This window comes from Macaca fascicularis, chromosome 3 (assembly GCF_037993035.2).
Source record: "Macaca fascicularis isolate 582-1 chromosome 3, T2T-MFA8v1.1".
Lineage (NCBI taxonomy): Eukaryota > Metazoa > Chordata > Mammalia > Primates > Cercopithecidae > Macaca > Macaca fascicularis.
Window position 1 is genome coordinate 113,561,743 of NC_088377.1, and position 17,355 is coordinate 113,579,097.

Here is a 17,355-nt window from a genome sequence, read left to right on the forward strand (position 1 = left end):
TAATAAGAAATATCTATTTGGTCTCTGCCCCTGGCTCCTAACACAGAGCTCCTAAAACCCATATAATCTCCTGAGCAATAGGGGTGCTGGGTGCATCTATTGTTCTAATATTTGGTCTTTGACCCTGCTACCTGACACAGAGTTTCTAATCCCTTGGAATTTCCTGGGCGTTAGAAATGTGTTTTGTTCTAATGAGGTGACTGTTGGATAGCTTCAGGATGGGGGCTGGTCATGAGAAAGTTCAAGCCATGATTAGAAGGTTGAAATTTTCAACTCCACCCCTCCCCCCATCTTTAGGAAAGGGAGAGGAGCTGAAGACTGACTTAATAATAGGTCACGCCTATGTGATCAAGCTTGCATAAATATTATTGAACTACCAGTTGCTGAGAGCTTCCAGATTGCTGAACTCATGGAAGTTCTTGGAAGAATGGGTGCCTGGAAAGAGCGTGGAATCTCTGTGCCCCATGCCACATACCTTGCTCTTTGTCCCTCTTCTATCTGGCTGTTCATCTTTTTCCTTTGTAATATTATTTGCAATTGATGGGTAAATGTAAGTAGTGTTTCCCTGAGTTCTGTGAGCTGTCCTAGCAAATTATGGAACATGAGGAGGGGATCATGGGAACCCTGACTTATAGCCAGTCAGAAGTACAGAGGCTTATGATTGGCATCTGAAGTGGGGACAGTCTTGAGGACTGAGCCCTTTACCTATTAGTTGTGACTCTAACTTCAGGTAAACAGTGTTAGAAATGAGTTAAATTATAGGATACCCATTGGTGTCCAGTGGAGAATTGCTTTGTGTATATGGGGGAAACCCCCATATATCTGGTGTCAGAAGTGAAGGATTGAGACTATTGAGTGAGAGTTTAGCAGGAGAGAACAGTTTGTTTTCCATTATATATACATCATCTTTAAAATGTATTGTTCCCTTACAGAGTATATTAACTTAGATTGTTGGCTGTTGGGCAAACATCTTAGAGAATTATCAGCCTGTTCTCTAATGAGAACCAAATGTTTATGGTCTTAATCCCCATTCTACTCTTCACATGTAGTAGGCTTTGACATGCTCATAATCCCTGTAGTATTCTCCTTTTCTTGCAAAAACATCTCCTGGGCAGATAGAAAAAGATAGAAAATAACTTTGGTTCTCCGTGGAGAATGGGATTTGGATGAAGCATCTTCCTCAAGAGAAAGTGGGGTGCAGGGTTTTTTGCTCTGCTTTTATTCTTCTATAAAGATTTTTGAGAAAGTCTCTGATGAGAAGCCACAGGTATGAATAAGGTTTCATGTAGAACTGGCTTGCATGCTCACACACACAAGAGCTTGGCCCTCTCATAGCCATTCAGCCAGTGATACTAACTGCTTTCAGATGGAATACAGGGTCAGAAAAATGCACTATTTATATATATATATATATAATATATATATATATTATATATATAAAATATATATTTTATATATATATATAAAATAGCTGCCATCATACTCCAGGGGCATGTAGATCATTCACTTGACGTTTTCCCAACAGAGCTATTTCTCTGTCTATCTAGGAGACATTTCTGTTTCTCCTCTGTTGGTGAGGGGAACTCGGGTGACTTGCTTAAGAAGTGGGTCAGAGAGAAAGAAGCATGCTCATCTTTACTTTGCATTTCATCTTTAACTCTAGAAGGCTAGCAGAGTTTAGCACATTCTCACACTACAAGTCTAAACTTAAAGAGAGGAAATAACCTGGTTGGGAGATTTACCTATTCTTTTATATTCTTTTATAGGAGAGGCTTATCTTAGCCTTTCTCCCTCAGCACATTCAATTTCATTGTTCTTTTCCCAGTAAATCAGAAATTTCTTGGCAAAATGTGTGGCTGACTTGTGCTAATGATAATAGCAACATTCTCTCCTGCAAGTATGCTTCTGTCATTATGCCTTGTAGAAGACTGGAAAAACCTGCCAACTGTGGCCCAATTATAGCTTCTTTCCAAATTTACAGAGGAGTGACCTTCAGGTTTACATTAGTTGACTTTCGGGGTGGTGAGTACTGATCACAGAGCACTTTTATATAGTACTAGACATTAAAGATATGTTTCACCTAAGTATTTCCAAACCAAGCATTCTATTATAAATATGCCATCAATTCACCAGATGTGGTGCTGACAAATTATATAAATACTGACTGCATTTTGAATTCCAAGTATTACATTGACTGGAATTTAAGCTTCAGATGGTGATTTGGATTAGATGCCCTTTAAGATTTTTTTCAGTATTAAATCTTATGCTTTGTGGTTATTGTATTACTGCCAAAAGGAAAATGTGGCCAATGTAATATACTTTAAGGTCAGTGAAAATAAAAACAAGATGAAGCTATTTTTAGTTTCTGTAAATCTATTCTACTGGACAATTAATTTGTAAAATAAATAGTTTGTGATTGGATGTTTCATTTCTTAGCAACCTACACTGACTAGACTTACTTTTACAGGTAACTCCTTAAAGTTTATTTCCTTGATGTTAGATTTTTCTCTTATTCTAGTGATAAATAACCTTACTTTTCTTTTCTTTTTTTTTTTCAAGGTACTGTCCAAGAAGCTGGAACATTATTATCCAGCAAGAATGTTCGTGTCAACTGTTTGGATGAGGTAAGATTTTGGAAGTTTAATAAAGGATTTTACTTCCTAAAAGAAGAGATAATATATCAGTTTTTTTTTTTGAGATGGACTTTTGCTCTTTCGCCCAGGCTGGAGTGCAGTGGCACAATCTCGGCTCACTGCAACCTCCGCCTTCCGCTTTCAAGTGATTCTCCTGCCTCAGCCGCCCAAGTAGCTGGGATTACAGGCACCCACCACCACTCCCAGCTAATTTTTGTATTTTTAGTAGAGATGGGGTTTCACTATGTTGACCTGGCTGGCCTCAAACACTGACCTCATGATCCTCCTACCTTGGCCTCCCAAAGTGCTGGGATTACAGGCATGAGCTACTGCACCCAGCCTTCAAATTTGTTAATACAAGTTTTTTTTTCTAGCATTTTTGCTCATATTATCCTAATAATTCCTAAACTAAATGTAAGCAAATAGGTCACAAAAGACAAATAAGCATGTAAAAGTAGTTTAGTCTTATTAATAATCAAATAAGTGCAAATAAAGTCAAAATCATATTATTTCTTGTCAAGCATGGGGAAAAATGGACTTTTAAATGCTAATGGTTAAGTGTAAATTGATACACTATTCTGTAGAAACTTTTGGAATATGTATCAATTTTAACTGAGTATATTATTTGATCCAGCAACTTCACTTCTAGGGAAAGTTAAGTGAATGTAAACTCAATTTCCTAGGATAGTGGCTTCTAAAATAAGTTTTGGAAATGATGGTAACATCTGAGCATTACAGTAGCCATTGGACATGTGTGACCATTAAACACTTCAAATAAGGAAAGTTTGACTGAGGAACTGGATATTTAGATTCCTTCATGTCTTTCAATTATTAGCAGCTTTATGGAGGTATAATTAATATACAATAAGCTATACATATTTAAGGTACAAAATTTGTTAAGCTTGGACATATGTATATACCTGTAAAACCATCACTATAATCAAGATAATGAAGATATCCATCACCTCAAAGGTTTCCTCATACCCCTTTGTAATCTCTCCTTCCTGCCCTTCCCCACCCACTCCTGCAGAAAGCATTAATTTGCTTTTAGTCACAATATATTAGTTTGCATTTCCAAGAATTTCGTATGAATGAAATCACACAATAGGTACTCTTTTTTTTAATCTAGCGTCTTTTATTTAGCATAGAGATTCACCTGTGCTGTAGCATATCTTATTCCTTTTTCTTGCTGAGTAATTTTTTTTATTGTATGTGTATACCATAGTCTTTTTATCCATTCCACGGCTGATAGAGTTTTGGGATGTTTCCCGTTTGGGGACTATTACCGTAAAGCTTCTATGAACATTTATATACAAATGTTGGGATGGACATATGTTTTTATTTCTTTTGAATGATTTATCTCCTCTTTATGGGTTGTATGTTTTTATTCTTTCCATGTTTGATTGTTTTTTATTGGGTGCTAGACATTGTAAATTTTACCTTATTGGGTGCTGTATGATTCTGTATTTTGATAAATACTCCTGAGCTTTTTTTCATGAACACAGTTAAGTTACTCGGAAGCAGTTGGATTATTTCAGTTCTAGTTTTTCATGTTTGTTAGGTGGAACTAGCAAAATGCTCAGTGAAGGATTTTTTTCCTGGTGTTGAACTAAGGTACTTCCTTGTCCTCTATGCAATGTTCTCAGATGCTCGAGGTTTTTCAGCCTGGCTGGTCGAACAGGCACTCTTCCTGGCCCTGTGTGAGCTCTGGATGCTGTTCCTTGTAATGCTGTCAGCTAGTTCTTTGCCCAGGCTTGGGTAGTTTCCACATATGCATGTGTTGATCAGTACTCCAGCCACACACTCTGAAGAAACCCTCTGCAGATCTTTAGAATTCTCTTTCTGTGCAGCTCTCTTCTCTCTTTTACTCTTCCTGGGAACTTAAGTCAACCTGGTTACCCTGGATGCTCAACTCCATTGCCTCAATGTAGTCTGCCAGGCTCAGTCTGGCTGACCTCTCCATATACTGTAACCTAGAAACCCTCTTAAGGTGATAAGCTAGGCAATTGTAGGAGCCAATTCAGTTGCTCTCCCTTTCTCAGGGATCACGTGTTTTATTGCCTAACCGACAGTGTCTTGCAAATTGTTACTTCATCTGTTTTTCTGTTACTCTGGGAAGACGATAACTCTGGTTTTCATTACTAATCTTGGCTAGAAGTACCAGTTTCTAATTTTGTTTAATTTTAATTAATTAGAAGTTAAATTTTAATAGCCATATGTGGCTAGTGGCGACTATATTATATAGCACAGTCTAGTGCTAAAAAGTTCATTGAACTTCAATTTCTCATGCAGAAGGGAAAGGGGTTCTGTTAACTCTTTACCCACACATGGGTAGCAAAATTAATATCAGACAAAATAAAGTTTAAAGCAAAAAATAATTATATGGACATTCTGTCTTATATGTTAAATTAATCATCCACCAAGAACATAAAAGCCTTAAACCTTTTCTTATAAACTTATCAACTGTAAGCATTGAAGTTCATAAAGAAAAAAATGATGGTGCTCCAAGAAGAAATCTGTAAGACCGCAATAGCACCTTTTAGAAACTAACGGATTAAATAGAAAAAAAGTAACGTAGGATGTAGAAAATTTGGATAACCCAATTAACAGTACATGGACTGTATATTAGCAGAAAAAAATAGTATATCTTCTTCTTTACATGTAACATTGATAAAAATTAATCCATGTATAATACTATTTTATAAAGGAAATTGTAGCTTATTTCAGACAGCTTTGCTAAATGTACTATAATACATTCGAAAAGAAACAAAAATATAATCCAAATAATGAAGCACATATCTTGGAATTTGTATTTTTGACTCAAAATAATTCTTAGGTTAGTGAAGATAAAGAAATAAAAATTGCCGACTGTTTACACCTGAAAATACAACATTTATCAAAAGCTTTGTTTGCTGGCCAAAGTGATACTAAAAAGAAATTTTGTAGTGTTTATCATTGCACTTGTAATCTTCGTGGTGTTCTGAGCTTTCAATTCATGAAATTATTTAAAAAGTAAGTATACTAAGAAAAATAGAAATGATTTAGAAAAAAAGAGAAATAAATTGTAAAGCAAATAAACATAAGCAACAATATAAAAATAGATAAACTGGAAATAATCAAAATTAAAAACTATTGTGTTTCAAAGCATATCACCGAGAAAGCGAAAAGACAATCTATAAAATGGGACAAAAATTTTACAAATTGTATCTGATAAGGGACTTGTAACTAGAAAATATTAAGAACTTCTACAACTCAATAATAAAACAATATATAACTCAATTAAAAAATGAGCCAAGGATCTAGATAGATATTGCTCCAAAGAAGATATATAAATGATCAATACATAATGAAAAGAGGCTCAACATCATTAACCATCAGGGAAATGCAAATAAAAAGTACAGTGAAATACCACTTCATATCCACCAGGATAGCTATAATCAAAAAGGTGGGATAGCAGGTATTAGCAAGGATGTAAAGAAATTGGAGCCCTCATACATTGCTGGTGGGAATGTAAAATTGTGTAGCCACTTTGGAAAATAGTCTCTAAGTTCCTCACATGATTAAACATGGAGTTACCATATGACCCAGAAATCCCACATACATACTTAAGAGAAATGAAAACATATATCCACACAAAATTTTGCATATGCAAATGCATGTTTATAACAACATTATTCATAATAGCCAAAGGTAGATACAACCCAAATGTTCAACTGATGAATACATCAACAAAATGTAGTATAATCCTACAATGGGTATTATTCAGTTACAAAGATGAAAGAAATGCTGATATTTGCTACAATGTGCGTGAACCTTGAAAACATTAATGCTAAGTGAAAGAAGTCACTCACAAAAGACTGCATATTTTAGGGTTCCATTTATACAAAATACCAAAAATAGGCAAATTCATAGGGACAGAAAGTAAATTAGTGGATGACTAGGGCTGAGTAAGGGAGTGGGGTGAAGTGGGAAATGACTGCTAATGGGTATGGAGTTTCTCTCAGGGATTATGAAAATATTCAAAAATTGATTGTGTTGATGGCTGCACAACTCTGTGAGTATATTAAACCCATTTATTTGTACAAATTAATTGAGTAAATTGTATTCTGTATGAATTGTATCTCAATAAAACAGGAAATAAAAAACAGTAAAAATTATCAACTTAAAACCAAAATATAGATACAGCTTGGGAAGTACAAGAAAGAAAACAATATGTATAAACAGTAAGGAGGAAGGAAGGAAAGGAGAAAGGGAGGGAGAGAGGAAGGAAGGAAAGATGGGTGGAAGGAAATGAGAAAGGGAAGGAGGGAGGGAGGGAGAAAGAAAAACATAACTACAATTATAAAGAAGATTGTCATAACTTTTTTATTAAGCCAACACATTTGGAAACCCATATGATCTTTGTAGAAAATTAAAATGGATATATTCATCTCATACAGAAGTAGAAAAACTGGGCCCCGCGCAATGGCTCACGCCTATAATCCCAGCACTTTGGGAGGCCGAGGTGGGTGGATCACCTGAGGTCAGGAGTTGGAGACCAGCCTGGCCAAGATGGTGAAACCCCTTCTCTACTAAAAATACAAAAAATTGGCCAGGCGTAGTGGCGGGCGCCTGTACTCCTAACTACTTGGGAGGCTGAGGCAGGAGAATTGCTTGAACCCCAGAGGCGGAGGTTACAGTGCGCTGAGATCGCACCATTGCACTCCAGCCTGAGTGACAGAGTGAGACTGTCTAAAAAAAAAAAAAAAAAAAAAAAAAAAAAAAAGGTAGAAAAACTGGAATAATCAATAATTGAGGAAAATTTGTATAAATATTTTTAAATCTCCTACCGCCTTCAAAAGCTGCAAACCAGAGTAAACTTTACCAAACTCTAAGGACCTGTTAATTCTCATTTTACACTAATTATACCATTAGTTTAGAAAAAGATGGGAAGATATTCATTTATTTGATAAGGCTAGCATAATGCTGATGCCAAATAGTAAGAAGTTCCACAAAACTATGGACCCGGGTCACTTTATAAATACAGAGGCAAAAATTCTAAAAATGTTAGCAGGTTGATGCAGCCATCTATTAAAAGGATTATAAGACATGATAGCCAAGTAAGGTTTTTCCAAGAATGTTACGATAGTTCAGTTTTAGAAAACCTTTCAGTGTAATTCACTATATTACAGAATAGAACAGAAACAAATAGGATCATCTCAACAGATGCTAAAATGTATATTATAAGATATAATAACCTTTGATGGTATAAACTAACAAATTAGGATAGAATGACTCTTCTGTAACCCAATAGAAGATTTGCAGAAACCTTCCACAAACTTTAGCATCATACTTAATATTCACATAGAAGTACCAGAATCAAGACAAGAAACTTCCTGCGTGTTCCTGAGTGGGCTGCAGACAGACTTGGCCTCTGTGATCATCCTTGAACACAGCACAGAGTTTTTTGCACTTTCATTCCCTTTCCCTGGAGCATTCTTCCAGTAGTTATTTGCATTCCTAGCCTCCCTAACTTCTTTCAGGGCTTTGTTCAAGTGCCACCTTTTCAGAGGGACATTCCTTGAATGTCCTCTTTAAAATAATAGTCTTCGCTTTCCCTCTGGCACTGCTCCCCTTTACTTAATGTTATTTTCTTCTAGCACTTGTATCACTATCCATCTAGTCACCTGTACTGTAAATCCCAGGGACTTAGACTGTGGGAGTCATGAAGTTTGCTTATTGCTACCTCCAATGTATAGATCAGTGCCTGACATATATTAAGCACTCATTAAATATTTGCTGAATGGATGCTGCATTTAATGACAGAATTCCAGTGTAATAGCCTAATGTTGATTAATTCTTTGACTTAAGAATTATGGGAGAGGAACTTTATATTTAAGGTGATTGTATCTAAAGAATTGTAGAAGCTCGTTTCTCATGCAGTTCAGTTAAGCAGACTACCTGCAAGGTTATCTTTGGGAAATGACAAGGACGTGAGGATTTTTACTCTTGCATATCATTGAATCAGAGATGCCATCGATTAAAAAGTCATCTAGATATTTTTTAAATGAGGGGAGTGGAAACTGATGGTAATTTGTGAGACTTTAGTAAAGTGACAATTCTGGAGATTTTAAATATAAAAGTGAGATGCATCTTAGAATTGATGAATTATAGTATGATAACATTTTATGAAATCTTATCACTACCTTTCTAGTTTGAGGTGGACATTTATTTTAATATTCTGTCTGATGCTAAGTTATTTCATCTTTACAACTGTAATATAACATTTTAAATTAAGTTGCATCATGTATTTTGAACATGGGAATATTCTCTTCTACTTCTAGTAGATAAGCAGTATTGTTTCAAATTATTTCCTTTTCTGGATATTTACACTGAAATACTATAAAAACACTAGAATAAATAGAAAATTTATAGCATGGTGGGTTTATATCTCTATGGAGCATCAAAATTTATTAATATTACTTCTTTTCTCTTTGCCCATGGAAAAGTTTTTATAAACAACGTGGTACTAGAACCAAGATAATGCATAGTAATCATTGCAGTCAAAATTTATAATTTTCCTTCGCACTGTTCTAAATTCTCATAACACAAAATTGAACTAAGATAGGAAAGTATATGTGATATCCACTTCTTTGAAAAATAAGTGTAAATTTGTTACTTATCAGTAGTTTTTTTTTTTTTTTTTTTTTTTTAAATACCCAGGACCATCTACCACAGCACTGAAATTTGATATGGGAAAATCATATACTGAATTATAAACATGACAAAAGGAGCAGGTTCGGAGATTGCACAGCAGATGCTATGATTGGGATATTTACCTTTTTTTTTTTTTTGGAGACAGAGTCTCGCTCTGTCGCCCAGGCTGGAGTGCAGTGGTGCCATCTTGGCTCACTGCAACCTCCACCTCCCTGGTTCAAGTGATCCTCCTTCTCCAGCTTCCTGAGTAGTTGGGACTACAGGTGCCCACCACCACACCTGGCTAATTTTTGTATTTTTAGTAGAGACAGGGTTTCACCATGTTGGCCAGGCCAGTCTTGAACTCCTGACCTCAAGTGACCCCCCCACCTTTGCCTACCAAAGTGCTGGGATTACAGGTGTGAGCCACCTTGCCCGGCCGATATTTACCTTTCTGGAAAGAAACTTCTCTCATTGGGTTGCTCTAAAAACCACTTCCAGCTAAGGTGACAGCTGGTGAACAAAAAACAACAAGTGAGAAAGAGAAAAGAGACAGGACTTTTTTTTTTTTTAAATGAGAGGAAAGGGAGTAGTAGGAGACAGGTAAATGGGCAGAATTGATTAACACATATGACAGTGAAAACACAAACACAAGAAAATAAAGACAGTTGGTGATGTGAGATTCAAAAGCGTTGCATATCTCTTTTGCTCTTAAGCAGATCATCACATTCTGTTGAAAGCTTTGTGTTTTGTTTTGTTTTGTTTTTTAAACTATAGGTCAGTTCTATAGTCTGGGGATTATTCATTCTCAGAGCTAGATAACCTCTTGTTGTAGGATTGGATTGCTGGGTGATTGACTGCCCACCTGTTGTGGATAAACAGAAAAAACTAACTCCATGGTGAAGTCTGGTCCTAAAATCTGCAAAAGAAACAGCTGTTTGCTTCTTTGTGGTGGCTTTTCTGATGGTCCTGTGTCCTTCCCCTACCACCCCTCAGGCTACACACTAGCTTCTTATGGACAGATTCTATCATCCTTTAGGAGATATCACCCAAGTCATGCTCGCGATATGGTTTTGCCTTATTGAAAAGCTAAAGGCCATGCAGTCCATTCCTACTCCCTTAAAGCACTCCATTGGCTGCCTCTGTACAACGAGATTTACCCATACCCACCCACCCACTCCCAGCATGCTAACATTCCATCTCTGTAGAGACTCCTAGCTAAGGGAGTCTTCAAAGTTATCATCTGCTTATCATTTTTCCGTTCTTATTCTCAAGCAATGTCCATGGCTTCCATGGAGTTTTCTCTTTTGCAATGAAAGGTCCCAGCCTCTCTATCATTCTCGTCTCCACAACCCTCTGAACATAGTGTGTACTGCATTAACAAGATGATGGCTTATGTTCATAATAATAATTTGGAAGCATCAAGAATAATTCACATTATGTTAGCATTCTAAGCTTCACTAAGGTAACGGATTATATGTTTTACAGAGCTTTTCACCCAAAACAACTTTGCTGTTTTGGTACTTACAGCGTTTCGCCTACATTACTGAGAAAATTCACTCACAGTAACAGCTCATCCATGAATCTACCAAATAATAGTAGTAGCTAGTACGTAAAAGGTTGGATGTTTCGTTGAATATGCACAAAGCATATGGAGACCAAACAGTGTAGCCTAGCGTAAATACTACCAACCATTTCTCCATATATGTACAATCACATATAATCAAATCATATGTATGATCAAAATACACGTGTGATTTGACCAGTGTAGCCTAAATACTACCAACCATTTCTCCATATTTATACAATCACATATAATCAAATCATATGTATAATCAAAATATGTGTGTGATTTAGGGAATCATGGTTTTAAAAAATGATACCACTGTAATATGCATTTCCTGCACCTTTTCTCGTTGACAATAATTTGTGAAAAATGTTCCATTCTGTACATACAGATGAAGTCATTCATTTAAATATCCCATGTTATGCATATGCCATACTTTATTCAACTTTCCTCTTGAGAGGCACTGTTTGAGATTTTTCTTCTTTTTAAAAAATGTGTTTGTATCTGTTTGTTCATTTGCTTTCTGAGAAAGTAAGTATGTTTGGAAAATTTGGGTTTCAGTCCCTCCCACCACTATTAGTCATGTGAGGTTGAGCAAGTCCTCTCTGAATCTGTTTGCTAATCTGTAAAAACATCTCCAGTAATAAAACCATCTCTTCCTCAGAAGTTTATGGAAGATCCAAATGTGGAAGTAAATATAAAAATACATATTATAAAGATCATTTTAATTAATTCATATTCATTTTATATTTCTAATTGCAGAAATTGTTCATAGGTACAGAAAAAACAGTAAAATTAATACTTTTTCCCTCTTTCTATTAAAGAATGGAATGACTCCTCTAATGCATGCAGCATATAAAGGAAAACTTGATATGTGCAAATTACTACTGCGACATGGAGCCGATGTAAATTGCCATCAGCATGAACATGGATACACAGCCCTAATGTTTGCTGCACTTTCTGGTGAAGTTTTAGTATTTATAAATATTAGTTACCTATACAAACTTGTTATAAGTACATATATACTAGAAGATTAAATGCATTTTGATTTTATTAATTTTATGATCAAGTTTTATGGAAAGGAATGATGGCGATTGGTTTTTGAAAAGCTATAATGCAGGAAATAAATTATATAATTAATTTGGTGATCTGTTTCTTTTGTTATTTAAATCAATTGATTCTTTATGTGGACAACATTTTGATGGAATTGAGGAACTGGATCTGTTTTTCTTTCAAGTTACCGCCTTTGATATTCTATATCTTTATATTTTCAAGTGATATGAAAATTTCTTTGTTCTCCTGAACAAACAGTCGCTGTGATAGAGCTATCTGTTTGCCTCACTGGCACTTATGTGCTAAATATGATGATCCATTTAGAAACTTACTTGGATTTGTATTGTTTATTATTTGCTGAATAAGGACAATTTAGAAACACTGTCTAAAATTAAGTGGGGTTATCTGTAATTGGTGTAGCTCTTTGAAAAATACAGAAGTAATATAATATCCTTGTACTTTGAAGATAATAATCTATATTTTCATAATCCTGGAATCCAGAAGCATTTCTAAGCACTGTATAAACCACAGAATCCAAAAAGAACAATATTGATAAAAATTCCACATTTTCATTTGTAGGATATACCATAAATAGAGTTAAAATACAAACGAAAAACTAAAAATATTTATTATATACCTTAAAGGATTATATTGTTAAATATAAGAAGTTCTTTTAGCTGGGCACAGTGGCGCACACCTGTAATCCCAGCACTTTGGGAGGCCAAGGCAGGCCGATTACTTGAGCCCAGGAGTTCGAGAACATCCTAGGCAACATGGTGAGACCTTGTCTCTACCAAAAATACAAATATTAGTCAGGCACGGTGGTACACGTCTGTGGTCCCAGCTACTCAGGAGGCTGAGGAGGAGGATTTTTGAGCCTGGGAGGCAGAGGTTGCAGTGAGCCGAGATCATGCCCTGGCACTCCAGCCTGGGTGACAGAGTGAGACTCTGTCTCAAAAAAAAAAAAAAAAAAAAGAGTTATTATAAATCAATTATAAAAAGAAAAATACTGCAGTAGAAAATTGGATGGAAAACTTGGCTGGGCATGGTGGCTCACGCTTGTGATCCCAGCACTTTGGGAGGCCAAGGCGGGCGGATCACGAGGTCAGGAGATCTAGACCTTCCTGGCTAACACGGTGAAACCCCGTCTCGACTAAAAGTACAAAAAATTAGCTGGGCATCATGGCGGGCGCCTGTAGTCCCAGCTACTCCAGAGGCTGAGGCAGGAGAATGGCCTGAACCCGGGAGGCGGAGCTTGCAGTGAGCCGTGACCGCACCACTGCACTCCAGCCTGGGCAACAGCGCGAGACTCAGCCTCAAAAAAAAAAAAAAGAAAATTGGATGCAAAACAAAAGAAATACAACTGGCTGATCAAAATATAAAACATTTTGCACAGTAATCAAATAAATGCAAATTAGAACAATAAATTTTATTTTTTAGCTTACTATACTGGCAAATGTTAAGAAAGAGCTATAATGCTCAGGAACTTCTTTACACTATTTTGGGGAGTGCATGTCAGTCCAACCTTGCTGGATGGCAGCCTGGCAAAATGCATTCAAAATATGCATAACCTTTGATCTGGCAATATTTCCCAGGAGCTGTTCCTAAGCAAATCATAATTCAAACTTGTGAGAATGAATGGAAAATACTTTTCACCGAGTATAGTTCATAATAGCAAAATACCCATAATGACTACTTTAGTAGAAGAATGTGAATAGAATAGCATGTGTATGTTTAGATAGAAAAAAGGTGTAGAAAGATAGATACCCCAGTGGTTAATAGTTATTCCAGAGCCTGTAAGTGTGAGGAATGGGATGGGTTAGCTGATATTAAAGGAGAGCCCTATTCATTTTATCTCTTTTAAAAATGTTTTTGTATGTGTATTTTGATTTTATTCTAAGCGTTACCTCTAGGAAAACATATTTCATTTTCTTTAAAAAAGCGATATTCAATTCCATACTGCTTTTGCATTGCTTGATTTGTTTTCCAGAAAATAAGGTTAATTTCCAAGTAGGTTCTATAGCATTTTATTCTTTACTGTAGTTATGATTCATGTTTTAAAAGAATGAAAATATCCACATGACCGAAACCTAAAATGAACTGGGGGAAGAAAAGGTATAAAGGGTTTAGAAAAGGGATGTTTAAATTGTTTCCTCCTTAACATTAACAAATATGTTTCCTTTAAAACTCTAGGTAATAAAGACATCACGTGGGTAATGTTGGAAGCTGGTGCTGAGACAGATGTTGTCAACTCTGTGGGAAGAACAGCAGCTCAGATGGCAGCCTTTGTGGGTGAGATTTTGCTGCAGTTTTACATTAGATTATACCCAAAATTTCCCTTGTGGAAAAAAAACCACTTTGCTTCTCTTGGTGGAAATATTATCATGTTGCTTTAAAAAACATAAGTATTTACAGTCCACTGTAACTTAATGAAATACCTAGTGACTCTGGAGAAAAACGGCTATTTCGAATTTCCAGTTTTTGGAATACAAAGAGTAGTGGGGCCATTTTAATTGCTCACAAATGCTTATAACGTGTATATTTATGTCTCTAATGAAAGTAGCTAACCCTACTGTTTAAGAATATGAAGAGTGAAGTCAGTAATCTCAAGTTAAATTTTGGCTGTGCCACGTGATAGCAAAGTACTTAATAATTCTGACCTTCACTTTCCTCATGGTAAAATGTTACTAGGTTATTGTGAGGATTAAAAGAGGTGATAGACTTGAGCTTTCCATGTAACACTAAATAAATGGTATTAGTGTTGTTAATAATTATTACAACAATGATGTAACTCTTAGGAAAGAGTACTTGATAATAATATACAACTACTTCATTATCATTCTCATCAACCACAGACATTTGTTTTGTGTGCCCAATAATTTTTGGCGTGTTAATCCTATTACTTGACATAATGTAAGGAGAGAGTGGGAGTGAATTCTTGTTCTTTGGTATTGTGACGCCATTGAATTGGTGGTGAAGAGACTCCACTGAGAGAAAAGCAAAGATAGCAACGTCTGATTTATTGGGAGTGCAGTAAGTGGCCTTGTAGGGACTAATAATTCATTAAACAAATAATGTTCACAACCTATAAAGCAAGCATCACTGTAGGTGTCTTGGTTATAGTGATAAGACAGGCTGTTCATACTTTCATGGCACTTAAAGGATAATAGCAATGACAAATGGTGCGAAAATATATACTCCAAGGTAGAACTTCAGAGCTCCATAAAAATACCTAGAAGAGGAGGATCTATCCCATTCAAGGGGGTTTTGAGAGAAGTCAAGTTCAGATACAGTGGAAATTAGGTATGGAGGATGGTAACTGAATATTATGTTAAATTTTATTATAATATTTTCTTGAAACTACTAATAGAAGCTGCCATTGATTAAGCCAGACACTCAATTGCCTTATGACAGCTTTTTCTGTTAGAAGAAATATCCTTATTTTAATTTCAGAAGGACTTGAGAAAGGTGTGGCCTTGTGTAAGCTTCAGAGAAATATTTTAACTCCCATACGTACAGGCCCCAAGTTGCCCCCATCTCAGTTCTAAGCTAATTTTGAGGGTATCACTGCAGGGGGAAAGAACACTACAGTAGGAATCTGGAGACTTGAACTTGAGTTCATGTGTGCTGATGATTAGTTATAGGATCATGGGCAAATTCCTTTACCTCCATAGGCCTCAGTTTTCTGATCTGTATGCAAAGAAGCAGGGGAATTACGTGATCTCTGAAGTTCTATTTAACTGTACAAGTTTTCTTTATATCCACAATGTAACAAAATATTGCTCAGATAGAGGTAAAATAATTATCCCAAGATCACAGGTCTGGAAATGGAGGAGTCTCTTCTTTCAGGCATTAATACAATGCTCCTTTCTTTTTCTTAACACTACAATACTAACAAAATTTTTACTACGGTAAAAATTGTTTGCAATCCTATCCTAACATAAGAGTAATGTTTTCATTCCTTTTTAATCTATTTAATTTCACAGACAGAAAATTACATTGCACCCTTCCAGTTGTTACTGTATTTTCCAAATAATTAGCCTTTAAAAAGGATCATTCTCCCCTTTTTGTTTCCTTCAAGTGGATCAGTATGTATACATGTGTACATACATACATAAGATTTTTGTCATTTTTTTAAAATGCCATCCATCACACAGCAGATATTCCTTGTAACTTGTTTTCTTCACTTAGTAATATATCATGGAAGTTCCTCCCATCTCAGTAGGCATAATTCATTTCCTTCAACAGCTACGTGATATTCCATGATACAGATGTTCCACAGTTCAGTAAGCTCTCCCTTATTGACCAATTTTACAGGTTTTTAACCACTTTTCCACAAATAAGGTAATAATCATCCTTGATTTTCTATTTTTTATAAGTTAGTGTTTGAATATTTTTTACATGTTAGAACTTTAGTATCTCTAAAGTATTTCCTAGAAGTAAAATTGCTGAGACAGAGGATATAGACTTTTTATTTTATTTTTTATTTTTTTGAGATGGAGTCTCGCTGTGTCGCCCAGGCTGGGGTGCAGTGGCGCGATCTCAGCTCACTGCAAGCTCCGCCTCCTGGGTTCATGCCATTCTCCTGCCTCAGCCTCCGAGTAGCTGGGACTACAGGCGCTCGCCACCACGCCCGGCTAGTTTTTTGTATTTTTAGTAGAGACAGGGTTTCACCATGTTAGCCAGGGATGGTCTCGATCTCCTGACCTCGTGATCCGCCCGCCTCGGCCTCCCAAAGTGCTGGGATTACAGGCTTGAGCCACGGCGCCCGGCCGACTTTTTATTTATTTATTTACTTATTTATTTATTTTTGAGACAGAGTCTTGCCCTGTCGCCCATGCTGGAGTGTGGTGGCGCAACCTCGGCTCACTGCAACCTTGGCCTCCCAGGTTCAAGTGATTCTCCTGCCTCAGCCTCCCAACTAGCTGGAATTACAGGCATGCGCCACCACACCTAGCTAATTTTTTTTTGTATTTTTAGTAGAGACAGGGTTTCACCATGTGGTCAGGCTGGTCTCGAACTCCTGACCTCGTGATCTGCCTACCTTGGCCTCCCAAAGTGCTGGGATTATAGCCACCATGCCCGGCCTAGAGTTTTAATTTTAATGTAAGTCTAGATTCCTTTCCAAAAGGGCATAATAATTCACAGTAATGTCCTCACCAGAGCTGGGTATTATCATTCTTTCATTTTTTCCAGTCTGATAGTTAAAAAGATGGTACATACTTTCCCCTCATTATTCATGAAATTAAGCACTTCTGTTGTTGGTAGTTTGTATTTTCACTTTTGTGGATTACCCACTTATACTTTTTTTTCATTTTTTTGTGGGGGGATGCCCTTTGTTATTGCTTTGAGGAGCTTTATGCATACAAATCCATTATCTAACAAATGTGTTTCAAATATTTTATGCCAGTCCTCCTCCTCCTCCTC

At 36.3% G+C, this 17,355-nt stretch overlaps 1 protein-coding gene across 4 annotated transcripts in view; it reads left to right on the forward strand.

Annotated features, from left to right (window-relative positions):
* The window catches only part of ANKMY2 (ankyrin repeat and MYND domain containing 2), a 47,045-nt gene that overhangs the window by 6,856 nt on the left and 22,834 nt on the right, over window positions 1-17,355 (forward strand). For all 4 annotated transcript variants that reach the window (XM_045388894.3, XM_074035387.1, XM_005550057.5 and 1 more), the window contains 3 exons: window positions 2,560-2,624; window positions 11,700-11,838; window positions 14,122-14,220. In XM_045388894.3, coding sequence (XP_045244829.2) covers window positions 11,706-11,838; window positions 14,122-14,220 — 232 coding nt within the window. In that variant the 5' untranslated portion in view covers window positions 2,560-2,624; window positions 11,700-11,705. The remainder of the gene's footprint in view (window positions 1-2,559; window positions 2,625-11,699; window positions 11,839-14,121; window positions 14,221-17,355) is intronic.